This window comes from Podarcis bocagei, assembly GCF_964188305.1.
Source record: "Podarcis bocagei genome assembly, chromosome: 9".
NCBI classification, from domain to species: Eukaryota; Metazoa; Chordata; class Lepidosauria; order Squamata; family Lacertidae; genus Podarcis; species Podarcis bocagei.
In genome coordinates, this window is record NC_138134.1 from 19,415,252 (window position 1) to 19,442,862 (window position 27,611).

Consider the following 27,611-nt stretch of genomic DNA (forward strand, 5'->3'; position numbering starts at 1 on the left):
TCCAGCTCCCATCAGACCTAGCTGGTGTGAGATAAACAAGTCACAGTGAGCTACTGTTGGTTCTACCACCTCCTTTGGGCTAGCCTGTAAAAGGCCTCATACTACTTGGAAAAGCTCTGCCAGACAACATAATGAAGATGCAATGGAGGAAGCAAATTATGCTTTTTTGCTGCCTTCACTACCACTAGGTTGGCTCGATAATGAGCTCTTACCAGTGTTCAGTTGCATTCATTTGGATCTTTCCTCCACTTCCTTTCAAGCAGTCTCCCAACTTGTTTCCTCGCCCTAAGCTCTGAAGTATACCAGGGGGCCAAATGGGCTCCATGAAGTGGGAGAGGGTGCTCAGGGGTGATCGTGTCAATCGCCCGAGCCATTTGGGTGATTGGGTGTTTGGGATAGGTTGGCCAGGGCTTGAACAGGTGCCAGTCATATCAGCCGGAAACACCCCTAGAGCTGTTTGGAATCCCACTGGATCCATCAGCCTCCGAGGGCAAACTTTCCTAATAGGTCCCCCGCCTCTGTAGAGGGGGAAAGGTACTGACAGCCTAAATCTCAATAGGAAGTGATCGAACCATGACAAGGGACTAATGTCAGTGTCTCCCACTTTCAAACCACCCTCTTGCTGTCCAGTCAACAAAATAAGGTCCAGAGCGTGGCCTGCCATGTGCGTTGGGCCGTTGACATATTGGGACAGCCCCATGGTTGTCATGGCGGCCATGAAGTCCTGAACTGCCCCAGAGCCAGCTGCCTCAGCATGAATGCTGAAGTCTCCCAGAACCAGCAGTCGGGGAGTCCTCAACACTGCTTCTGAGACCATCTCTGTCAGCTCAGGCAAGGAAACTCCTGGGCAGCGAGGCGGGCAGTAAACCAGCAGAATCCCTAATCTGTCGTGATTGCCCAATGCCAGGAACACACACTCTAGACCCGCCCGCCCCCGACTGGACAGAGAGCCTGGAGATAGAGAATCTCTATAAACCACAGCAACTACCACTCCCTGACCCTCACGTCTAGACTGATGCTGCACTGAGTACCCAGGTGGCCACAGCTGATTGAGACCCTGTTCACCCACACAGATTTCAGTGATACATTGGACTGGATGTAATGGACTGAATGAGAGCCAACAAACTGAAACTCAATCCAGATAACACTGAGGCACTGTTAGTGGGTGGTTTCCTAGACTGGATGGGTGGGAGATCGCCTGCTCTTCCTTTGTAGCTTGGGGGTCCTCCTGGATCCTTTGCTGTCGCTCGAGGCTTAGGTGGCCTCAGTGGTCCGGAGCGCCTTCCACCAGCTTTGGCTGGTGGCCCAGATATGCCTCTATCTCGACAGGGATAGCCTAACTACTGTTGTCTATGCTCTGGTAACCTCAGGGTTAGATTACTGCAATGCATTATATGTAGGGTTGCCTCTGAAGACAGTTCAGAAACCTCAGCTAGTACAGAATTTAGTGGCCAGGTTGCTCATCGGAGCAAGACGGTATGAGCATATTACACCGATCCTGGTCCAACTGCACAGGCTATCAATTAGTTTCCAGGCCCAATTCAAAGTTTTGGTTCTGACCTATAAAGCCTTAAACACCTCAATACTGCAATACCTCAAGGACTGCCTCTTTCCATATGAACCTACTGGTACCCTGAGATCATCTTCTGAGGCCCTTCTTTGTGTGCTTTCTCCAGAGGGTTGCAACATGAGAATGGGCCTACTCTGCAGTGGCTCCCCATCTATGCAATGTTCTCCCCAGGGAAATTTGCCTGGTGCCTTCATTATACACCTTTAGGCGCCAGGCAAAAAAGTTCCTTTTGAACCAGGCTTTTGGTTGATTTTATTGATATCCTATGCCCTTTTAAAATGCGTGTTTTCTTGTGGGGGGCTATTTGGTTGTTTTTATTTTGATTATGTATTTTGTGGATTTATATTTTGATTTTATTCTGTGAACCACCCTGAGACCTCCAGGTATAGTGCGGTATGTTATATATAATACAGTGGTACCTCTGGTTACGTACTTAATTCGTTCCAAAGGTCCGTTCTTAACCTGAAACTGTTCTTAACCTGAGGTACCTCTTTAGCTAATGGGGCCTCCCACTGCTGCTGCGCTGCTGCCGCGCGATTTCGGTTCTCATCCTGAAGCAAAGTTCTTAACCCGAGGTACTATTTCTGGGTTAGCGGAGTCTGTAACCTGAAGCATATGTAACCTGAAGCGTATGTAACCTGACGTACCACTGTATATATATGCCCACATCCCCTCACCTTGGGAGGAACTAGGTAATCAAGTCATTGTTGTCTTCCAATCTACCTGATGAACTCATCATGTGAAAAGGTTTGAGCTGGTCACTCCAGTTTAGCCACATGGCTCTATTCCTATAAATTTAGGAACTTCCACCACTTTTTATCTAAGCCAAGTTTTAATGCCTGTGCAACTTTCTAAAGCAGGTGAATTTGATCTTTGGAGAGTTTGTAAGCAAACCATTTTTAAAATTACCAAGTATGTGGCCTTTTCCTATGCCTGGGGGAAGAGGGACATGTTGATGGCCAGTCACCATCTCTTAGCCTAACCTACTTCACAGGGTTATTGTGAGGATGAAACAGGGAGAGGAGAACTATATACACCACCTTGAGATCTTGGAAGATAAAGGTATTATATAAATGTAACAAATAAATAATGAACTCACTTGGAGGGTCACATATTTTAAAGGTCTAACAGCCTATATCTCCACATTTAATTTTGCTGCATATTTTGTGATAATAAATCCCTGCTTGGGTTCTCTCACCAAAGAATACTTGCCCCAATCTTGGATCTTGACACCCAGGAATTCTCCTTTAATCTATCTCTATCATCTCCATCTCTATCATCTCTATCATGTCTATCTCTATCTCTATCTCTGTCTCTATCATCTCTATCTCTATCTTTGCACCAACATCCAGCATGGCCAAAAATAAAGGGTGATGGAATTTGTATTCCAGCTTGGGTTCCTTGCATCCTGGGGTGGGGCTGGGGTACCATGGAGTTGCGGAGGGGGGCATTTAACCCTTTACTGGATTGCACCCTGCAACTTCCATTTGCACTAGGAGGGAAACGCCTACTGGTACCAATGACAGCTTCCCTCCTAGGATTAAGTAGCAGCCATGGAGATGGGGGTGACTATCCAGATCAGCACTGCAAGCTTCCCCCTTGCTGCCCCTCTCCCCACAAGGCCATGGCTGCCTATTAAGTAAAGGGGAAAAGGAACCCAAGCAGACAGTGGCCAATTGTGTAATTCAGGGGTCACCAACCTTTTCGGGCGCATGGGCACACCCGCATACCAGAGAAACTGCTACAGGAACCGCAAGCACACATTACAGCCAAGTGCACACCACAGCCTGTTCTATTGCCTACGTTAGAATGCTTTTATCAAGCCTAATTTCAGTTGGGGGTGGGGAGCAGGGAATCCTTTGGGCGCCTGTGAGTTGATGTGTGTCTTCAGGCACCAGTCATTGGTGACCTGTGATGGAATGCCACATCTACTTTAGCTCCTAAAAAGAGAGAAAAACATCCCCTGATAGGGGCCAGGAATTGCTAATAAAGACTCCAGTGTGTTCTCACAAAACTAACACCATGACAGAGCGGGAAAGGCAAAATCTGAATTGGCACTTATTTTCTTCCAGCAACCCTTATTATGTAATTGTTGGTACAGCTTCATTTGTGCTGTAGACCAGCCATCGAGCCCAGATCCCAAAGACACACATTAGGTGTTCTGTCTAGACTTGTCACCTAATCAAACAGAGATTTCCTTAAAATAATTGTATGAGATGAAATCGATTATTGATTAAATCCGCATACATCTGGATATAAATGAAGCTATAGTTTTGAAGAAAGAAAAGCATACTTTGCTTTTAGAGAACTATGGTTATGTTGTAGCAGGCATTCCTGCAGTTTTGAAAGAGGCATTACCTTCATAGAAGTCTGTTTCTAAGATGCGCCCTGCTAGCCATGATTTTTTTTTTTTTTGCAGTCATTTGTATTAGAGTTTATGAACAATTTGAAAAAGCTACCCGGTTCATAGACATGTTTTTGATCTACGAATTAACAGATTAAGTGATACAACCCTAAATCTGCCCTGATAGTGTCAGAAGCACTCTATATGGGCATTCAAGCTATATATCAGTTCTTGATCTGGGAACCTATTTATGGTGACATGTGTACAGCACATGTCTACTTGGAAACCACTTTGTTCAACGGGACTGACTCCTAGATAAGTGTGATTAGGGTTGCATGCCGCTGTAGCTTTGCCTTTTCTTGAGCTTTGTTTGGCAAATAGTATGGTGGTACTAGGAATGTTCACACGTTATGTTTCGTGAGCGAGCAATCTGTGTACACAAATAGTTGAGCTGTACACGCAAACATGTAACATTCCATGAGTGTATACCTGTGCTGAGATGTACAAATCAACAAATAAGCTGCACACTCTTTTACACAAACACTTGTACATGTGCAGAGAGAGCTGGTACCTGTGTTCAGTGTAATGTGTGAACAAGCCTACAGTTAGGACCAATGTACCGGTATGTGTTTTGGAAAATAAGGCAGAATTTTCACGCCATGTTTTAAATGCTAAGAAAAAAGAAAGGAAAGATCACCAGAAATAACCTTAGAACAAAACAGAGGGGTAGCACTTGTGTCTTCAGTGTCGCTCTTTGAAAGCAGATCTAAAAGGATGAGCGCATGTTCAAATAGATACTGTCTTCTTTTTTGAAGTAAACATGGTTTGATTTTTGGGATATGGTTAAAAGGGCACCCTAACCCACAGAATGGCTGAATATTGTACCTTGAATATGTAGCACTGCGGCTACAACAGTCTTTAAGGTTGGCAAATTTGAGAACAGGAGTCTGGGCTAGGCAGGTGGAGGGATCACAGCATAACTCAGTGCACATAATAAAGCCAGTAGACCACATTGAAAAGGATAAAGGTGATAGGAAAAACCATCCTGGACCACTTGTCTATGGAATTGACATCAGTCAAATCTGGGATTTTGACCTTGAGCTGCGACGCTCTTCTCCGTAGGCGTCCCTTTTGATGGGTTGTCTGTCTATCCAAAGTGCTCCTGTTGTAGAGGTCCCTTGTGGTGGCAGGCCTCCTGTAATGGATGCTGGCGCTGTCGTAGGAGTACATGGTAGCTCTCGGGTCATTCAAAGTTGCCAGCACATTGGCACTGCTGACTTCATTTCTCATTTCCAGGGTAGTAAGAAGAATATTCCCACGGGCGTCAATCTAAAGAAGAAGCATGGCTTTAGAGAAGGTCTCTTAATCCCTTAGTAGTGCTCAGTGGCGTAGCGTGGATTGCCAGTGCCCGAGGCTGCACTCAGTGCCTGAGGAGGGAGGGAAACTAAGTATGCATGCACATTCAACTGCCTAACGCTGTCTACGTCACCCAGGAGATCACAGCTGCAGATATAAGAAGAGTAATTCTGTTGTCTGGAGATGTCACTTCCTGGTTTGCATGGAGAAGCCATTTTCAATGCAGCCCAGCAACGGAAGCACTGGGTATTGAAATTTTGCACCCCCTAACAATTTTGCATCTGGGGCAACCACCCCTTGGCCCCCACGCTACACCACTGGTTATGTTTGGCACATTGGCAAATGAGTGAGATGATAACGAACAAAATGCATGACAGGAAATGACAACGAGGGTAGAGAAGGGGGAGCCTTAACCCTTCCAATGCCAACATTGATGAGGAAATGAGAAAAAGGAATCTGAGAAAGAACCTGGAGATTGTTTTAGTTAATGGGAACACTTGTATTTTGTAACCTTTCTTAGCATTTCCAGTCCCCGCCCCCTTTTTCAGCCATTTCTGTCTGTAATAATACTGATTATTCTTTGGTTCCTACTGCCTATCTTCACAGAACATCAGGAAGGTACTAGTGCTTCAAAGCGGTCAAATGGCTGATGAAATCTTTACTTGTATTTCTTATGGCCCCCCCCCCATTAAAATTTAAAAATTAACAGAAGTTGCTAGAAGTAAGTGAAGTTGTAGGAAGGTGGTAAGTAATATTCACCTGTGCTACACATGTAACCTACAGTAGTGTCTTCCTTAATGGCTCAGTGTAATTGAACTGTTTACTGTTGCAATTACAGTCTCTGTGAGGTTCACAGTCATTATCTCCCTCGAAGAAACAGGACCTAGAATCAACCAGCAGCCTCATAGCCCTTGCCAGGTATCCATTTAAGGATTCAGTCTAAAGAAGGAAGGAATGTGCAGTGAAGTAAATGTTGTGCTGGTTGAAATGCAGAGTGGTGTACTGGGCCGAGCAGCCATTACTGTTGACCACAGACCAGTAGCTCAACCTGTAATTATTGCAGTGGTTTTCCAGACTGCATTTGGGAGTCTCTGGGATTCCTTAGAAGCTAATCGGTGAATATTTGCAGAGAATATCGGTAACAATGGCAAACTCTCCTGAAGAATGGCTGGCCCAGTAACGGTGACCCCCCGCTTCTCCCAGTCGTGTTCAGCCACAGAATTCGGTGTGCATTCTCAGTTCAAGCACAGCTGCCCAATAAGCCTGAATGGGAAACCTGCTAGTGGGTGTGACGCTAACATATGAGAATGCTGGAGGTGAAATAGTTAAACAGGTTACCCAATCAGAACCCAGGGGGGTGGAGTCAGAGGGACTATAAAACCAGCTCTGGGAGGCGCAAAGGGAGGAATTCGTTGGGAGTTGGGTGGCTGGTTGGAGTGGGACTGAATTGGGATAGAGTCTGTGGGTAGGTTGAGTTAGTGTAGCGAAATAAGCTGAGTCAGGAACAGTTAGGGGCTAGGAAGACAAACAAATATCTGAGAGGTGGTTTAGTGAGTGAGAGCAGGTAGCGGAAGTTATAGGTCTGGATAGGCAACCGATGATTGTAATTGACCGATACCATTTATGAAACCACATGCTTGTTAAACTGCAGTAAATAAGCAGAAGTTTATGTTCCAATTTAACCCTGACTGGACTCAGTACTGTACCAGGTAGGGCCTGGGTGGTGGCAGCAAGAAATAAAGTGGTGGCACAGGGATCAATAGACGGTGAAACGTCCAGGGACCCTGTGTGATCATCACAGTGGGGTGGTGGCACTTGCCCAAATTCCCATCACCAGTGCCGTTGTAGCTTAGCAGGAGGGAGAGGGGTGAGGTGGTAGTGAAGCCTGGGTATGCTGGATTGGCTCCACCAGTGCATTCGTACCATGCCAACCACACTGCCATCTTAGCCCTTTCCTTCCCAGTAAGCCACAGTGACACCAGTGATGTGAGCTCATGTGAGCATTGCTGCCCTGCCAACAGCTGGATGCTGCTGAAGTCTAACTCTCATCACTCCCAGCCACCAGAGCTAATAGTCAGGGATGATGGAAGCTGTAATCCAACAACATTTGTAGAGCTACAAGTTCCCCACCTCTGCCCTATAACTTTCCTCAGAATCTTCTGCAGGAACCTCATGGCAGATAATTCAAGGTGGAATGGTTTTTTTTTAATAGGAAAAAGTCTTAGTGATGGTGTCTAGCTTTAGAAAAAGATTTGACGAATTCATCAGTTGAATTTATCAATGCTTATTAAGCCATGATAGCTAAACTTCCATATTCAGAGACACTACATTCTGGAATATAAGATGCAGGGAACGAACAACAAGAATCCCGTAGGCTGTTGTTATTATTGCCTGAATGAACTGCACATCTATAGTCTTTTAATTACTGAACAATTCAACTGGCAAATTAAAGGGCTTCCCAGATTTGTTATATAGTCACCTGCAATAGAAGCGCAAATATCATTAATATCTCTCTGTTGTTTTTTTCTCCATTGTAAGGACTAATAACTGACAAATGCTAATGGTTTATATTGATGATTCATGTGAGTCCCCTCATTTAAAGTACTGTGCACTCATTGCTTATTACAAGGCAAGTGTTGGATGAATTACTGCTTTAATTTAAAGTGTTATGAATGAGCCTGCTACATTTTAAAATGAGTTTCTAAATCACTTTGAGACCCCTGTTCTGTATAAATCATCAGACTATTCATTTTCTCCGAATTATAAGTTTTGCAATTCATAACAAAGAGTTTATCATGATTGCTAACAAATTAACACATTCACCAAAACGGAAGGAGATAATAATCTCTATTTTTCTTCTCTGGTGCACCTTTTTTTGCCCAGATTCTCTGCTTGCCCAGTGTTACAGACTGGGCAATAGAAAGTGATTCAGTAGATAATGTGGTCCTTTTCCATTGTGAGGAAACACGTACAGGGTGTCCTGCGTTCAGGACAAAATTGCTATGGATAGAAAATTATGTGCCTAGCTAAGGCTAAATGGCCTGGTGACCAGGGAGAAATTATTATTCAACTGCCCACATACTCACAAATGACTGCCCATCTTCCTAGAAGAACTATTATCTCCAACCTTAGGTCAGTTGATAAATAACTTGCAAAAGGAAAGAACGTCACAATTATCCAGCATGTGACATTTCCGCGCAGGTTAAGGGTAGGGACATCCAACCCACAGAGCTCTTTTCAGATCCCATATTTCAGAGACTTCTACAAAAGTAGAGTGAAGGAGAAAGATGAATGGAGACAAAAGGGGAAGGCCAATCTAAATAGAAATGGCAATAGCAAAAAATAAATAAAAATAAGGCAGAGGATGATATTGTCAAAATGGCCCCATCTGGGAGATCAAAGGCCACCAATCCAGTCCATTTCAGAATCCACACTTAAAAGAAAATGGCCCTATTGGAGGCTGGTCCATTAGGGGGGTGGGACACTGACCCACCAATCTCATGCTGCGTTCAACCAGCTCCCCACCTGCCTGTCTTCTTACTTATAACCAGCACAGAGTGTGGCAGCATTAGCTCTTAACTACGTCCTCCTTAGACTCAGACTGGCCCTTGTAGAACTCAGCAGGGAGGATTCTGGGGAACAACCCAGAATTCAATGGCTCGATCTTGCATTGGCTGCTGGTCTCCCTGCCTTTTGCCCTACTGGTCCGAATGGGTGCCAGTCGCCACTGCTTCAGTGTATCTCCACCAAAGAGTAAAGTTGTCGGGACTGGCAACTGGTGAGAATTCAGCCTGTGGTTACACCACTAAGATGGCCAGGAAGCATTTCAACAGCAAAAAGGCCAAATGGGTCATGTCCTACTGCCTGACTGATATGAACGTCCAACTCTGTTGTGGTCTGCATTCACCTTTGCTCTGCCCTGACTTGCGTTTGCATTTTCTCTTCTTGCATGATAGCAGCTGGGGTTGACAGTATGGTCCACATGCATATTCCCTGCACAACTGTTTTATGTTGCTAGTATTATTTCAGGGGGTATGTCTCCATCCAGTTCCTCCATGCCATACACAATTCTATAAACTATCATGTCACCTCTTATTTCCCTTTTCTTCAAACTAAGAAGTCCCAAAGGCTGCAACCTTTCCATATGGGAGGTCACGCCTTCCCCTGGACCATTTCGTCTGTCCTCTCCTGAGTCTTTTCCAACTCTGCAAAATCCTTATTGAGCTGAGGTGACCAGAACTGTACACAGTTCTCCAAATACGCTTGCACCATAGAGTTATATAATGGCATTTTGACCTTAGCAGTCTCATTTTCAGTTCCTTTCCTAATGATCCCTAGCATGAAATTTGCCTTTTTTGCAGCTGCCACACACTGGGTCATGGGTAGGCAAACTAAGGCCCGGGGGCCAGATCCGGCCCAATCACCTTCTAAATCCGGCCTGCGGATGGTCCAGGAATCAGCGTGTTTTTACATGTGTAGAATGTCTGATTTTACTTAAAATGTACCTCTGGGTTGTTTGTGGGGCAGAGGAATTCGTCCTCCCCCAATATAGTTCGCCCCCCCACAGGGTCTGAGGGACAGTGGACTGACCCCCTGCTGAAAAAGTTTGCTGACCCCTGTACTAGGTCAACATTTTCATCACTGTCCTGTCCTGTGCTGCATACAAATATTCCATATGGAATTCTGTCATGTGGCACAAGTGAGGATAGCTCTGTAAGGGTTTCCTGAGGTGCTGCTTCCTTCCTGCTTCTCAACCTCTCCCTGACATATGTAAATGGAAATATCTGAAAACTCAGGCAACCAGTTACCTGAACTTTATTCATCTCCAGTTTCCTCTTGTCACTGCTGGCCTTCTCAGCTGCTTTCTTCTGATGCTGTGGGCCTTTGCCGAAGAAGGTGTAGTTCACAAATGCGTATTCCAACAAGGCAAGGAACACAAACACGAAGCAGCCCATTAGGTAGATGTCAATTGCCTTCACATAGGGAATCTTTGGCAGTGTCTCCCTGAGATGAGTGCTGATGGTGGTCATAGTCAACACAGTGGTGATCCCTAGGAGGAAGGAAAGAGCTCTGTACACATGGCAACTCTTCATGTGGAAAGATGCCACCAACCAACCTGCTAAAATCCTATATACGAATGGCAAACTCATTCTACGCTGGCTTGGTCGTGTCCACAGAATGGAAGATGGCAGGATCCCCAAGGATGTGCTCTGCAGGGAGCTGGTTTCCCGTTGGCAGACCAACTCTGCATTAAAAAGATGTACGCAAACATGACATGGCTGGCAACATCAGCCCTGCTGCGTGGGAGTCCCTTGAAGATGACCGCAGTGCCTAGAGACAGGCAGTCAGGTCATGTATCCCTAGCAGTGACCAGAGGAGGAATGACCGCTGGGAGGAGTATGGAGGGAAGGAATGCTGCGGTGCATTTGCAGCAACACATCCAGACTCCTTCATTTGGAGTTATCCCCTATTCACCAGAAACAGCTAAATGAGGATAAGCATAAAATACTAACTATTGAGAGGGGGGACAAAACTTGGGAGGGGTGAATGGAATGCAACATCCTGAATCCTGCCTGACTATCTGGCTGAATCCTTAACAGGTCCCACCTGTACATTGCAAATGTATTTTACATATACATAGACACCCAATCCCTGCATTCCTGCATCACTGTAGCAGTATGGTTGCTACATCCCATGCTGGAAGATGGCACTTTCATAGGGAGCACAGGGTGCAGACTTTTGGAAGTAGTAACATTGCTAAGGCCAGTGTGGTGTAGTGGTTAAGAGCGGTGGACTCGTAATCTGGTGAAGTGGGTTCGCTTCCCCGCTCCTCCACATGCAGCTGCTGGGTGACCTTGGGCTAGTCACACTTCTCTGAAGTCTCTCAGCCTCACTCACCTCACAGAGTGTTTGTTGTGGGGGAGGAAGGGAAAGGAGAATGTTAGCCACTTTGAGACTCCTTAAAGGTAAAGGGACCCCTGACCATTAGGTCCAGTCGTGGCCGACTCTGGGGTTGCGGCGCTCATCTCGCTTTATTGGCCAAGGGAGCCGGCGTACAGCTTCTGGGTCATGTGGCCAGCATGACTAAGCCATTTCTGGCGAACCAGAGCAGTGTGTGGAAACGCCATTTACCTTCCCGCCAGAGCGATACCCATTTATCTACTTGCACTTTGACGTGCTTTCGAACTGCTAGGTTCGCAGGAGCTGGAACTGAGCAACAGGAGCTCACCCCGTTGCAGGGATTCTAACTGCCGACCTTCTGATCAGCAAGCCCTAGGCTCTGTGGTTTAATCCACAGCGCCACCCTTGAGACTCCTTAGGGTAGTGATAAAGCGGGATATCAAATCCAAACTCCTCCTCCTCCTCCTCCTTCTTCTTCAACCTCAGCCCTCCAGATGTTTTGAGACTACAATTCCCATCATCCCTGACCACTGGTCCTGCTAGCTAGGGATCATGGGAGTTGTAGGCCAAAAAACATCTGGAGGGCCGAGGTTGAGGAAGCCTGGCTAAGGGTAATATAAGGTAGTTTCCCATACTGCCATCAGCTATTGGTTATTGTAACTGGAGAAGCTTTTTGTTTTTGGTAAGCCAAAGATGCATTGCCAACATAGCACATTATCTTTTATGACTCCTTTTCAGAGTCACCATCATTTTCTCATGAGATCCAGGCAGAGAGATGGTCTGCAACTGTATAAATTATACAAACTAAGCTTGTTTTGCACAATGACTAGAAGATAGAACACAATGTCTAGAACTGGGAGGGTATGACTCATATATATTATGGCTCTGGAAATCTTATTTACTCCCCCCACCCTTTCCAGTTTCTGGGATACACTGCATTTCCCCCATACTTTCCCCCACTTTCTTCACAACTGTAAGGACTTGAAATTTACTTTAAAAAAAGAGATACATGACCAGTAGTATAAAATTGCCAGGATGATATGTGTCATTATGGGTTTTTTTAGAAAAAGAAAGAAAGAAAACCAAAACAACACAACACACGGAGCACATAGAGCCCTCTAACATGCTAAAATGAATTAATAAATGAAAAGAATAAATCTCACACACCAAGGATATTTAAGTAGCTTTGTTGTCCAAATAATAAATTACCTAGTGCAACTCGTGCAGCAGATGCATCATAGTTGATCCAGAAAGATACCCACGACAGAATCGTAATCAGAGTAGAAGGCATGTAGGTTTGCAAAATGAAGTAGCCGATGTTTCTTTTAAGTCGAAAGCTCAGTGACAGCCGAGGGTATGCCCCTATTTAAAAAATAAAAAAGGGAAAAGTGAAACCACAGCATGTCTCTTTTCTACTGCCATTCCCAGAGTATGTCTTGGGCTGCTCACTGCTTACCCGTTGCAAACTCTACTCTTTTTGAAATCATCTTGTAGTCGATAATTGAGAATTGAGGGAGCTCAATTTTATTAACTCCACTTACAGCAGATTCCCCGCCATTCCAGTAGAACTCAATATCATCCGTTGTGTATCCATCTGCAATTGGAAGGATATACCCAAGCATGTTAGTTGGTTGACCAAATGTTTTATAAATTAGTTGAGTAGTAAAATTAAATCTCAAAGCCAATCAAATGTCAATAAAATGAAAATAAGAAAAAACATTACTGACCATTACTGTGAACTTCTGCCATTTTTATTTTATTTCTTGTTGGGCAATTTCTGATAGTGAGAAATTATAAATAAGCTTCATCACCAGATTTTATACCAAGCCACTTATTTTTCATGAGAAACAAATGAAATATTAACAAAAGTAACACAAGATTATGGCTGTGCTTTTATATAATGTTTATAACATTTCAATAAAAGAAAGCATCCATTCCAAAGTTGAAGACTATTTATTTAAATGTTTCTCCAGCTCTCTGGAGAAGTTCAGACTTCGGCTTTTTTATTCTTCTTAATTTAAATATTTTTAAAAATTGAATTTCACAATTATAACAAATTATAAAATTATACATCTCAAATTGTATAAAACATAAAAAACAACAATAATAAATGGAATAAGTATAATTGATGAAGAACAGATAGCCCTGTGAAATATTACAGAAGAACTGTTGTGGGCTTGGGGATTTAGGCCTGAATCATAAGTTATCACTGGAATGATGGGCACTATGTCTATAAGGCTACAATCCTATGCACACTTTCTTGGAAGTAAGCCTCACTGAATGCAATTGGGCTTTACTTCTGAGTAAACATGCATAGGATTGTGCTGTGCCTCTCACAGATTTAACAGTGAAACTCTTTGCATATCTACTCAGAGTTAAAGCAAGGGTTTTCTTAGTCCCTGTAGAAAAGTGAAACACGTGGCTCAGGTAAGCAGTAAGGAATGGTTAGCAAACATGCTGCAAAATAAGCATTTGTCTAGCAGAGCAGGATCTGAGTGAGCCCTGAGACCAGCTGCAGGGGGCAGCCATGACTTGCAAGATACCTCGCTGCTTTGTGCAAGAACTATCTGACTTAAAAATAAAATAAAAATTCCTGCAGTTTTCAATTTACGGTTTGCTTACGCTTCACACCTGTTTTTCACTCATGCCACATGTGAATGTTGCATCACTATCATTTGCAAACTTTGCATCTGAAGGCAAGATTCATGTTAAACTCACTTTGTGCAACCGCAGTGAAAGTAAATAGCAGCCAGATTGAATCAGGTACCGGTGGATTGGGAAATGGCTGGTTATAGAAAAGGGCTTTGACTGGGTTTCAGACCCAATCCAATCACAATAAATATTTGTTTGTTAGTTTGTAGAGTGCAATATTTTAGCTGCCCATCAAGATATTCACCTATCAGGATTTCATACCCTCCAACATTTCCAAAATTGAACCTATAAGGTTGTCCCTGGAACTTCCCACTGCTTAGGAAACTGGGGAGTACAAAACACGATTAAGATGTGAGCATCGCACAAGTGTTGTACAAGAGAATGAACATGTTCTGAATGTTCAATCATAATGCCAAACTATGGTTTGGAATTATGTGAATAAAACAGAGTGTATTTCACATGTCCCCCCTTCCACACGGAAGAAGACGGAAATTTTTGTTTTTAGTAAACTGCATTTAATGTTATTTCTGAACCCTAAACTGTGGCTTATGTTCTGTTTTGTTACTGAAACAAGACAGCTTCATAAACTATGCTTTGAAGTTGGCTTGTTTCAGTAAACCGGAGCTATCCAAACTTGGTTAGAATAGCAATCGTTTGTCTTGGTTTGAACATAATTCTAAACTGCAGTTAGTAAAAGTAGAAGTGAAAGCTTTCGACCAACACATTGCGACCATACCATAGCAGAGGGGAGGGGTGAGCAGGCACATTCATATAACATTAAACAAGGATTGCTACAAACACAGCATTACTGCAAATACAGTGTGTGGCCTCACTCAGACATGGTTGCTATATCATTTGTAATTTTTAAAAAAGAGTGTTTATAATTGTGGACACATGTTGAATTCATTAAGTAAGAGTTGAGGATAAAAATGGAGGATGAAAATGGAGTCCCCATTGCGGCGAGGACTGGAATAATTTATCATATGCTGCAGCAAGCTCACCAACAGACAAAGAAAACCTTTAAATTAATTCTTTGCTTAGAGAGTCTGTGCTTCAGGCAGCTGTTCACACATTGGCAGAAAACCAGTAAATGCATAAACTGTGCCAAAGGCCAACAGTGTGAGGATGAATGCATTACCATCAAACAGTCCTTGCCTCTTCTCCCCACACACAAAAAAATGTGAAATGACAAGATTCACAATTTCAGCTGCCTGCTCATAGAGATTTAATTGTGATCTGACTGAATAAAAAGTTGCTAAGAGCTATCACACAACAGACTGGGAGTTCCAAGGTTCTTACAGCATCACACGCTAGGGCCTGTCTGCAACATCTGCTTTGTTTGCCAGAACTTTATGAAAGACCTGGGTTCGGCTGGGAAAACGTAGGCGGTTCAGCCTTTGGAGTTTAGGAGTATGACTGTCGTACCCTGAGAATGAATGAACATCAAAGCAACTAGAGGTTCAGCGTGTAACCTTGCACAGGACTTGAGTTGAAATTTAATGACGCATTCTTTCAAAGGCTCTTAAATATTTTCTAACAGGAAGTTCGACAGCTGATTCATATTGCAAGAGTGTCAGCTCACAAACCAAAGCAGTCTAGTGGGCACATCCCGCAAGAAAGTTAGTCCCAAGCAGCTGAGGGCTTCTAATACCATTATTAACAGCTTGAACCTGGACCAGTTACAAATCGGCAATCAGTGCCGATCTTTGAGCAGGTCTCACTCCTGCCAGCAACCATGCTGCAGTATTCCAGTTCAAGCAGAAGGGAACCCGCAAATAGAGAGCATTGCAGTCACCAGTACCTGGAGTCAAGTTCTCCTGGTCCATAAACAGTCAAAACTGCTACCTGTCCCACCTCCCCCAGACCAGTCTTGATCCATAGGCCCCCCTGGCCTCTTCTCTAAGTTCATTAACACATCGCTTGACAATCCTTATCTGACTGCATTAGGCTTTCATTGAATTTACAGGTCACTGAGCAGCACTAAAGTGCATTGAGAGACATTTAGAAGTTAGTTACAATTCATAAATTCATAGTTTCTAAGCTCATGACAAGGTTTTTGATGAGCTGCCTTAAGCACTTGTTTTCCTGAGATGGCTGCGATATTCTGTCAGGTGAGGGATTGTCACCGTCCTAAATTCAAATCTCCACTCAGGCATGAAGCTGCTCCTTGGCCTATTCTCCCTCACAGAGTTGCAAGGAAAATTTGAGAGGAGGGAGAATCTTGTGGGCCACCTTGAGCTCCTTGAAAGAAAAGTAGGATATTTATGTAATAAATAGACAAATAACATCTGTTTATCCTTAAGCCTTTTTCCAAAAAGAAGAAGAGGAAGAAGAAGAAGGAGGAGGAGGAAAGCTTAGTTATGTAGACCGGTTCGTATTATTCCTGAGCTATATGGCTGTTGCTGTTTCCAAGTTCCCCATAACTAGATATCAGTGCTGGCGGGGATTTGAACCACCAGCCTTCTGATCAGCAAGCCCAAGAGCCTCAGTGGTTTAGACCCCAGTGCCACCCGCGTCCCACAATGGAGTGAGCTCCTGTTGCTCTGTCCCAGCTCCTGCCAACCTAGCAGTTGGAAAGCACACCAGTGCGAGTAGATAAATAGGTACCGCTGTGGTGGGAAGGTAAATGGCGTTTTCATGTGCTCTGGCTTCCGTCACGGTGTTCCGTTGCACCAGAAGCGGTTTAGTCATGATGGCCACATGACCTGGAAAGCTTTCTGTGGACAAGTGCTGGCTCCCTCAGCCTGAAGCAAGACGAGCACCGCAACCCCATAGTTGCCTTTGACTGGACTTAACCACCCAGGAGTTACCTTTACCCTTTTTTTATCAGTGCTCTTAGAGTGTATGGGTTCTAGAATACCACATTAGCAGTAGTGGGAGTGAAAAATAAGGTAGGTCATCAGCCACATCCACTCTTTCCCAAAGGCCCAGATAAACAGTTGGAATCTTTAGCTTCCAGCAGAATTGGCCTTCCCTAATGATATGCTGTGTGTTTTCACGCTTCCTGTGAAACCCTTTCAACCCAAGGTATTGTATATGCAGCCACCGTAACAGTGCAGTATATTGTCTCAGGAAGGGAGTGATAATGATTCTGCACACATTGGTCAAAATGCTTTTTGCCAATGTAAGTGGCAATGACGGTTCAAATAAGAATGCAGCTATTGGAGTGTCCCCCCCCCCCCCGCTTCCTGGCAAGCAACCACTGAGCACGCGGCTGGAATATTTTTCTATTGATGCATACCATTGCCTCTTCAAATTGACCCCTGCCTTTGTTCAGCCATTATGTACATTTAAGATTGCATCTATTTCCGCAGAAAGAAGGAAAACACAGCGACGGGCTTTTCCAGAAACATAAATGCCTTAATGAGACATTTTCTATTCCTCCCACGATCTCTTATTTAACGTGGAAGCCAATTCTATGGCGACACCCGCTGAATGCTCACCATTTGATATTTAGTGTTTTACATTTGGCAATTAGTATTCAGCGACTGCTGTTCTATATTTGATAGTAATTGACGATGGTGGATAACATTGCGAAAGATGACAAGGATGCTAAAAGTGCTGTAAACAGAAGAGATACCAGTCAGGGCAAAAAGAAAGCCAGAAAATTGCTTATGCAGGAATGCACAATTTGTGACCCACTGAGCCTCATGTAGCCCAGGACAACATCCCCAACCCTGTTCTTGAAGTCCTAAGTAGGTATTATTTGTACAATTTGCTTTTTTATTCTATCTTCCTTCAGAGCTCAGGGTGGTGCACAAAGCACACACACAAACGCACAAATGCACATATCATCTCAACAATGCTGTGGAGTAGGTTCAGCTAAGCGACTGCAACTAACAAAGTCACACTGTGCTTCATGGCAGAGTGGAGATTCAAACCGAAGTTTCCTAGTCCAACTCTCTAAGCCCTACACCACGCAGGCTGCAAGAGGTTTATTGAGACCCTGGTGGGGCTCCGTATAAGGATGGTGGGCAGTGTTTTTATCTGCTTTTCATAGTAATCTAATGGTATTGCAGCCAATGAACTAATACAAACAGGTGCAAGATATCAACCAACCAGGAAGCAAAGCTATATTTGCTGCTGTGGAGCATTAGATACAATGAATCTGGAGTAGGAATTCCCACTGCAACAGAGGAAGTTGCCTTGGACAGAGTCAGGCAATTGGATTGTGTAGCTCAGTACTTTTATATGCCTGTTGTCTTTGTCCATGGAGTTTTCTTGGCAGGGATACTGGAGTGGCTTGCCGGTTCCTGCTCCAGGTGGATCACGTTTGGTCAAAACTCTCCACTATGAGCTGTCCATCTTGGGTGGCCCTGCACGGCATAGCTCATAGCTTCTCTGAGCAGTGGCGTAGCGTGGGTTGTCAGCACCCGGGGCAAGGCAAGTAATTTGCGCCCCTTAACCCGTGGATTTGCGCCCCCTAACCCTAACCCCCAGATGTTGCGCCCGGTGCGGCCGGCCCCCCCTGCACCCCTCATGCTACGCCACTGTCTCTGAGTTATTCAAGCCCCTCGCCACAGCAAGGCAGTGATCCATGAAGGGCCAACTCATGAGAAGAGAAAACTCCCTGGAAAAGACCCTGATGTTGGGAAAGATTGAGGGCACAAGGAGAAGGGGACGACAGAGGACGAGATGGTTGGACAATGTTGTCAAAGCTACCAGCATGAGTTTGATCAAACTGTGGGAAGCAGTGGGAGACAGGAGTGCCTGGCGTGCAATGGTCCATGGGGTCACAAAGAGTCAGACACAACTAAACAACAACAGCTCAGTACTATCTGTACATGGTATATTTAACTGATTTAAACTATTTCAGTACCGTAATTAATCTAGATGCACCACCATACTGTATATGTGACCAGCTTGTTATATTCCTATTTTAAAGATACGGTAAAGAGGCAGTGTAATGTTTCAAAAATGTTTTAAACATTAATAGTCAAACTATACTTTATACTTTAGACAATATCGCAAATTAGGCAAGAGATATAAGCAAATTTATTTGGGCTCAGAAATATGGTAGCAATTTAGATGTAGATGGCAGTATACATTGTAAGATTCCTTGCCACACATTGTACAAAAGTACAAAACAAGTTTGTTCTTTTATATAAGCAGTAGAAAATGGGGAGACAACTTACAGCTTTCAATTTCCAGCGTGCAGTTTTGTTCATCCAGAGGGTACCTGCGTAAATCCATCATGCAGGCAGCCGTGGTAGTGATCCTGAGAAAGAAGGAAGAGGAAAGAGAGAGAGACAAGGAGAGGGGGAGTGAGAGAGAGAAAGGAGGAGAGAGAGAGAGAGAGATGGGAGGATCAAGAAAGAAGGATACGTGGACTTGCAGCTCAAACATTTTAACAATCTTAAAAAAACTTTTTGAATTATTATTGCAAACTTTATTGAATTTCTTCAAAAACAATTACCAAACATCAAGTGTTGTATTCCAGGACAAATAGTCATTCACATGGCATCAAAACAAACTTTAAAAAAGCAGTCAAAGGCTGTGAAAGGGGGTGCAGTCAGGGCCGGATTTAGGTTTGATGAGGCCCTAAGCTACTGAAGATAATGGGGCCCTTTCTATGTCCAGCTGTCCTTTGTCAACAACAAATTGTCCCTGTTTTTTGTGTTGAATATATGCTATATGGTAATTTATGGACCTAATAAGTATCTAAAACCATTTGCACATAACAAAGTATGTATTTTATCAAAGTAAGTGCTGAACTGAAATACAATTATGAAGAAGTATATTAATACAGTGGTACCTCACTGTAATACAGTGGTACCTCAGGTTAAGTACTTAACTCGTTCCGGAGGTCCGTTCTTAACCTGAAGCACCACTTTAGCCGCCGGAGAATGATTTCTGTTCTCATCCTGAAGCAAAGTTCTTAACCCGAGGTACTATTTCTGGGTTAGCGGAGTCTGTAACCTGAAGCATCTGTAACCTGAAGTGTATGTAACCTGAGGTACCACTGTAGTGAAATACAGTTAAGAAGAAGTATATTAATAGTGATAGTGATATTTTAGGGAGCAGGCTAGCAGGTGGGACCCATTACTTACATCAGGCATGGCCAAACTCGGCCCTCCGGTTGTTTTGAGACTACAGTTCCCATCATCCCTGAGCACTGCTCCTGTTAGCTAGGGATGATGGGAGTTGTAGTCCCAAAACATCTGGAGGGCCAAGTTTGGCCATGCCTGACTTACAACATAGGAGCCTACACAACACAAAACACTGTTGCTGTATGTAGGTTTTATTTTATTTGTTTTTTATCTTATATTTTGGAAATGTACATCCAGTTGTTTTTTCCTTTAAATTTTTCGGGGTCCCCCAAGAGACTGGGGCTATATAGCTTGTTTAGCTTATACGTAAATCTGGCACTGGGTGGAACTGTGTGACCTTCCCACAGCCTTTGTCCCTCTGGCTGGTGCCCCGGCCAGGTGGCCCTTCCCTTTCTGCTTTGAAATTTTTTTCCTTGTCTATTCCCTTTGTTGATTTCTTCCAACCCAGCCGTGTGAAATGCTAATGGAAGAATCCTCGGTGCCATGCAAGGCAGCCGTTTCTCAGGTAATTAGTTGCATACTGCACCGTGTGAGTGTGGGCTCATTATTATTAATTTCTACGGAGTGGCAGCAGTACATGAATCAATCTGTGATTCGGATTCTGCCTTTGGGCTAGCAGTGTCTCTGCTTGCTCTGCATATCCCTACCGTTTCTTTTCAACCTGCACATTTTTTAAAGCAAACAAATGAAGCTATAAGCATCTCCCATAAATCTCCAGTTCTTGCTCCTCCAAAGGAAAACGGGCTACACAAATAGCTCCTTCGGATTTTCTACTTTGTGGGAAAAGGTAGAGAAGCACTAAAAGAGCCAGTTAATTTAATTTAAGACCCCTAGCCTTTTGGGACCTGCGGGTACATTTGGAAACCTAAGGTACTGTTTTGGGTACCATAAAAACAGAAAATTAGCAGAAAAACTGGGAAGCCCCCCAAACAAAGGGCAACCCACCTACACCCCCCTCAAAACAAATCAAACCAACAATAAAAAAGGAGGATCCCCGGAAGGCAAACAGCAGCAGCAACAAAGGACCAAACCCTTAATTAGGAATAATAATAATAATAAATCAGCAGAAACAGGAATTCTTGGTGGAACCCCTGTATGCCACATTGGGGATATTAGGAGCAATTGGCTGTTCAAACTGAATTATGTATTAAGACTTGCTCAGAAAAAAAATTGCCCTCTCTAAAGAATTAATAATTTTTATTCAGCATTGACAGTATTGATTTTTTTGCGTAATATCTCTTAAGAGTTTGCTAATGGACCAAAGGAGCCAGGTTTTCCCCACCCCCCAGTTCCATAAGGCACGCTGAGCTGTATTTCTAAATGGTTTTGCCAGATAGTTGTTTATTTCCTTGACATCTGATGGGAGGATGTTCCTGTGAGAAAAAACACTGGGGCCTAATTGGATTAGTAGAATGTCTGTCATCTGGTGGGCGGGGCTTTTGTATTGTGCTCCGGAATCAGCCCCTCCCTTCAGGTATTCAGTTAAGTTCAGTTAGAGAGACCAACTGTCATTCTCGCCTCATGAGGTTGTTTTAGTTTCTTTCAGTTTGTTATTGTGCTGCAATTTTCTTTATGATTGAAGCTTTGTTTGACATATGTCAGCCACTTACTTTGCTGAAAGAAAAGAAACTGCTAAAGAATGGTGGAATATCCTAAACTGGGCGAGTGAGGGGATATTCCCAGTCTCACAGAAGGATTGATTTTTTTAATCACTCCCATCCTCCACAACAGTAGCACAGGGCAGGCGCCACTACTGAGAAGGCCCTCTGCCTGGTTCCCTGTAACCTCACTTCTCGCAGTGAGGGAACTGCCAGAAGGCCCTCGGTCATCAATCACTAGGTTTTGGGAAGGAGGAGGAGGACTCTAGGACCCTGTCGGAGCCCTCACACCTCCTTCCCAAACACCACTGCCTCACTTATTCAGCTTTGGGAAGGTAGTGTGAGTGCTGGGGGGGAGTATCAAATGTTGCCAGGGGCTGCCAAAAAAGGCATTGAGGGCTGCATGTGGCCTCTGGATCATGCATTGGACTGCCCGGTTCTATTTTGACATAGGATGATTGTATGCTGCTTTTATATATACAGCATTTACTGTTATTGTTTTTAGTCTATGTTCATATATCAGCTTGGGACGCGGGTGGCGCTGTGGGTTAAACCACAGAGCCTAGGACTTGCCAATCAGAAGGTCTGCGGTTCGAATCCTCGTGACGCACGGGGTGAGCTCCCATTGCTCGGTCCCTGCACCTGCCTACCTAGCAGTTCTAAAGCACATCAAAGTGCAAGTAGATAAATAGGTACCGCTCTGGCAGGAAGGTAAATGGCATTTCCGTGCGCTGCTCTGCTTCGCCAGAAGCGGCTTAGTCATGCTGGCCACATGACCCGGAAGCTGTACGCCGGCTCCCTCAGCCAATAAAGTGAGATGAGCGCGAAACCCCAGAGTCGGCCAAGACTGGACCTAATGGTCAGGGGTCCCTTTACCTTTATATATCAGCTTGGATAGTTCAGTTGGTTAGAGTATGGTGCTGATAACACCAAGGTTGAAAGTTCAAGCTGTATATTACTGCTATGCAACTCTACAATTCTATGAGGTGTTGGTGTGTGTGTGTGTGTGTGAGAGAGAGAGAGAGAGAATGAGAATAATAAAAGCTTTAAATTCAAACAGATCTCACCCTGAAAAAGTTCAGCTACAGCTTTTAGTTCAGCATTGGGAATCATGCACACAATAGCATTTTAAATGCAACACACCAGGGGTAGGGAACCACTGGCTCTCCAGATGTTGTTGAGCTACAATCCTCACTGACACTGACCATTGGTCATGCTGGTTGAGGCTGATGGGAGCTGGAGTCTAACCACAACTAGAGATTCGCAGGTTCTCCATCCCTTCATTGCCCTAGGCAAAGAGAGCAGGCAGAAGCCCATTTTGTATGTGTGTACAGAATGAGCCCATAGCTGGGTCAAGGTAAATTATTTTGCAAGGTACCATAAAGGCTACCTACCAGGTGTTCTGAAGATGCCAAATACAAAGTAATGTTGCACTGTTTTATTTTTTTATTTTTATTTTACCAAATATCCTATGGGACTGAGATCTATTGAAGAAACCTCAGCACAGTTAGCCCTTTTCACTGCGAGGCTATAAATACAATCAAATAACATTTATAGCAGAAATTCTGACAATGCTATAACTACACTCCTGCAAACAAGCGGCTGTAATAAAGGTTGTCTGCGAATGGGAAGCACAATTTATTGCAAACAACAGTTTTGCTTGACAGAGCAAATAGATGGTAGAGATATATGTGTGTGTTTTAAACCCAAAAGGGAGTGGGAAACGGCAATTTTAAGAAAGCAAGAAGAGAAAAGCAAGCTTTGAGGACTGAACAGGCATTTTGGATGTGAAAATGCAGAGGAAACACAGCTTAATTTTAGTGGTTCAATTAAAAAAAAATAATTCATTGAAAGATGATTTCCTCAAAAACCAGCTCATGATGGATGCTCTTCCCCTCATTGGCACCTGGAAATGGCACCAGTTTATTTGTGTATATACTTCTGATCTATTGCAGTGGCATAGCATGGTTTGCTGGGTGCATGGAGCTCACGCAGGTGCATGCATGCCAGGCCAGTGTGGACCGCAGAGCGTGAACATAGCCCACCATGCAAACCTAGCCCTCGCTGCTGATGCCGCCACAGCGACTTGCACAGGGGGAACCCAGCCAGTCAACGTGCATCTTCCTCTCTCTGTGCTCCTGCATGAGTCACGTGACCCTTATGAGATCATGGAGCCCAAAGCACACACTTGGGGGAGGGCATGCTCTTACAGTACCCCAAAATGGGTACTGTAAGTAGAGATCGCGGCCCCTCCAAAAAGTGCTGTGGGGGGGTGAGACCTTGGCATGAAATCACGTGATATCATGGTGCCCAAAATGACCATTGTGTTCTTGCGGGGAAAACAGGATGTCCCAGTTTTTCCGGGACACTTGCGGGGTATGTGGTACATGCCTGGTCTGTATGTGCAGCAGAATGAAGTGACAGAATCTTGAGGTGGCAGAATCTATGTTGCCACTTGCTGCGAGCGTGTATGTGTGTGTCAAATGCCATTTCTGAATGCCCCTCTGCCTACAAGATTCCATGCAAGGAAAAACCCAACAAAGAATCAGGGAGAAAAGTCCTAATTCTGTTTTCCCCTGGCTGCTTTTTACACACAGGGATTTTCTTTTTCTACATAGGCATAAAAAATTGACCTCCATCAGTAGTCTGCGGTAGAGCAGTCCATTCTGCCCCCCACCAAGACAAGTACCACTTCATCCCCATCTTCTCATGCTCATTGTGTAGGATCCAGACTTTATTGACAGATGTGATGGGCTACAGCAAACTAGAACAACCCGAAAATGTATACCTTGGGTCATTCATTTTCATCTACAGTTGAAAATATAAGCAGTAATATAAGGCAGAACATAGCAGGCAGGGTTCCACTTTTCTTTCGAGTAAACAATAAATAAGACAGGAGTAGTACGCTGAGCAATTTTCTTCTGACATTTATGATCGCCTGAATTTTAGGCAGCAAAAACAGCCATTTCTCTACAACATTAAAGCACAGAGTTTATTAAGTTTTTATAAATAGCCTCATTTATTCTCCTTTCAAAGTTATCCATCACTCCAAGGAAACTCTTCAAATAAAATCAACAGAGAGGATGTTTGCTATGTTTAATTCTCATTGGGCGCAGCTCCATTATGTCTCTAGTGATATTTCATGCCTTCCAGATGTACGAAACTGATATTTAAAGGATTTCATTCTCTCCCCCCCCCCCCAGTTCAACACAAAAATGAGTGCAGCAGAAAATGGAAAGCTGCTTACCAACCATTAAACATTATTATTGCCCTCCTGTGGCTTTCTGGCTTTCATACATCTCTCTAGTCATCCGTGCCATCTTTTCCTTCCAATTGCTTTGGGATACTGTGGAAATGTGTGTGTGTGTGTGTGCATTCCAATATGTCAGGTGGCCGGCTAGTTTAACTTGCTGCAGTTATAGCAGCTTGGGAGTCCAAAAATGGATGAGGTCCAGCTTCAGGTGCCTGTTTTACTACACATTTTAGCACATCTCTGCATGGGATGTTGGTAAGCTACTTTGGCCTTCTGAATAGGCTCTAAGTCTGGCTTCTAAGAATATACTTCAAACCTTCTGGAGAATAAGAAGCATTAAATGTTCTGTCATTTTGCAGAATTGGATAAGATGACAGGAAGGATTCGAAACCTGCGGTATCAGAGATTCTCAGAGGACTGGAGTAAATAAATGAATTATTTGAAAAGCAATTGTAATCAACAGATTACGCTAGTAGGATTGCAAGAAGTTTTGTAAGGAGGATTATGCGAAATATTGCAGAGAAAACTATGATAAGACTTATTAGTGAAGGAGTATTAAATGTAATACTGAAAATAATGAAATGCAGATTAAGTGATAAAGATGGAAAAATATTCAGATGCAGTTGATGGAAGTCCAAAACTTTGTATAAGATAAGAAAGTATGTTATATGATATTTGGAAATTATGTGTAAAAATCAATAAAAATATTTAAAATAAAAATAAATGTTCTGTCATTTATAAAGCATGCATGTGGAAAAGCGCTACCCAATGTTTCCCATTTTTATCTTCACAGTGATCAAAGGATCATAGAACTGTAGAGTTGGAAGGGACCCTGAACATCATCTAGGACAAGCCCCTGCAATGCAGGAATAAGCAGCTGTCCCATATGGGGATCAAACTTGCAACCTTGGCATTATCAGCACCATGCTCTAACCAACTGAGCTGTTTCTCAGATGAGTTCAGTCCCTCCAATTTATGGGAGGAAGATGAGCTGAGGGAGCATGTTTCCTTATCTGAGCCGGGATATACATTCCCCCCATCCACTCCTAGGTCCATATCCAGCCCTAAGAACACAGGAAGTGGATTAATACAGAGTCAGGCCATTGGACCAGCTACCTCAGTATTGCCATTGACTGGCAGCAACTCTCCAAAGTTTCAGACAGGGGTCTATCCCAGCCCTGGAGCTGCCTGGGATTGATCCTGGAACCTCGTGCATCCAAAGTAGATGCCCTTCCATTGAGTTACAGCTCTTCCCTTTTCCAAGAGGTCCAAGATCTAAATATCAGGGTTCAAATAAGCCTCTTCATGCATTCAAAAGAATTGTGAAGGGGCTAAATGGCCACAGAGGTTCCTCACCAATGCCAAGGCCCATGCCTCACTTTTAATGGCTATATCAAGCGCCCCTCTTCAGGCACGCCAACTCTAGGGGGTCAAAGACAACTCAACCACCTCAATATTTGTTGTCAGGAGGCTGGGTCCCCTCAATCTTGGGGGCAGCCTGATGTTTCTGAGGCCCTATGTATCTACCAACGCAAACATGTTGAGCTGCCTTTCCTGAGGGGATCTAGATTGGCTCAGGATCCCCAACTGCATGGAGGAGTTTGACACAGGCTGAACTGGTGGTGGTGGGCCGTGCTACACAATTTAACCTTACAATTGACACATTCAGCGTATGTTGGGTGGTGGTTAAATGAACTCCATTAATGTTTTAAGCAAAGATTTCAATGCTACAATGGAAGGCACTGTTTGTTTTACCACATTCATTTCTCGCCTTTTCTCCAAGGAGCTCTAGGCAGTGCACATGGCTCCTCCCCGTCCATTTTGTCCTCATAAAAACCCTGTGTTAGGTAGGTGAGACTGAGAGGGACTGGCCGGCCCAAAGTCAGCCAGTGAACTTTGTCGCAGAGCGCATATTCAAACCCAGTTCTTCCTCCCACAGAGAGGTGCTTAATATCTCCAACTCCTCGAAAGATTCCAGTGTTTCCAAAAAATTTTACACATCACTTGGGAAGACAGGTGAACTAATATCAGTGTCCTGGAAGAAGCAAAGATCACCAGTGTCGAAGCAATGATTCTTCAACATCAGCTTCGTTGGACCGGTCATGTTGTGCGGATGCCTGATGATCGTCTTCCAAAGCAACTACTCTATTCTGAACTTAAAAATGGAAAGCGTAATGCTGGTGGTCTACAAAAGAGATTTAAAGACTGTCTCAAGGCAAATCTTAAAAAATGTAGTATAAACACTGACAATTGGGAAACACTGGCCTGCGAGTGCTCCAGTTGGAGAACAGCCTTTACCAAAGGTATCTTGGGCTTTGAAGACTCTCGAACTCAGGACGCAAGGGAGAAACGTGCTAGGAGGAAGGCACGCTTGGTAAATCCACACCGTGATCAGCTCCTGCCCGGAAACCAATGTCCCCACTGTGGAAGGATGTATGGATCCAGAATTGGCCTCCACAGTCACTTACGGACTCATTGTTAAAACCGTGTTTATGGAAGACAATCTTACTCGGCTACGAATGATCGCCAAAGAAAAGGAAAGATCATCTCACAAAGTCTCAAGCACAGTGCTTTACATCTTTACACCGGGCCGATCCACATGTTCGCTGCAAGTTATTAAAAAAAACAATAATTCAAGTGCTATGTGTGAACCACTTCTATATGAAATAACCAGTATGTGTTTCATTTCATCACTCTGAGAAGGTAAACTAGCTGGAGTACAGTTTGGGAAAGTGGGGCATCTTTGTTGCCATGACAAATAGCTTATGTGGGAATGCCTAGATTTCTATTGAATGCCACCTCGCCATTTAGGGCGATGTGTGTATTTGTTCTGGAAAATGTGGCACCCAACCATGTTACCAACAATGGAATTATTTCACTGTTCTTG

The 27,611-nt window shown here is 43.9% G+C and overlaps 1 protein-coding gene across 1 annotated transcript in view; it reads right to left on the reverse strand.

Moving 5' to 3' along the window:
- Positions 1-2,529: 2,529 nt before the first annotated feature.
- GABRB1 (gamma-aminobutyric acid type A receptor subunit beta1) overlaps positions 2,530-27,611 on the reverse strand; it is a 104,168-nt gene continuing 79,086 nt past the window's right edge. Inside the window, 5 exon segments of the mRNA XM_081208925.1 lie at positions 2,530-5,243; positions 10,079-10,320; positions 12,381-12,533; positions 12,628-12,765; positions 18,959-19,041. Of these exon segments, the coding sequence (XP_081065051.1) occupies positions 4,896-5,243; positions 10,079-10,320; positions 12,381-12,533; positions 12,628-12,765; positions 18,959-19,041 (964 nt within the window). The 3' untranslated portion in view covers positions 2,530-4,895.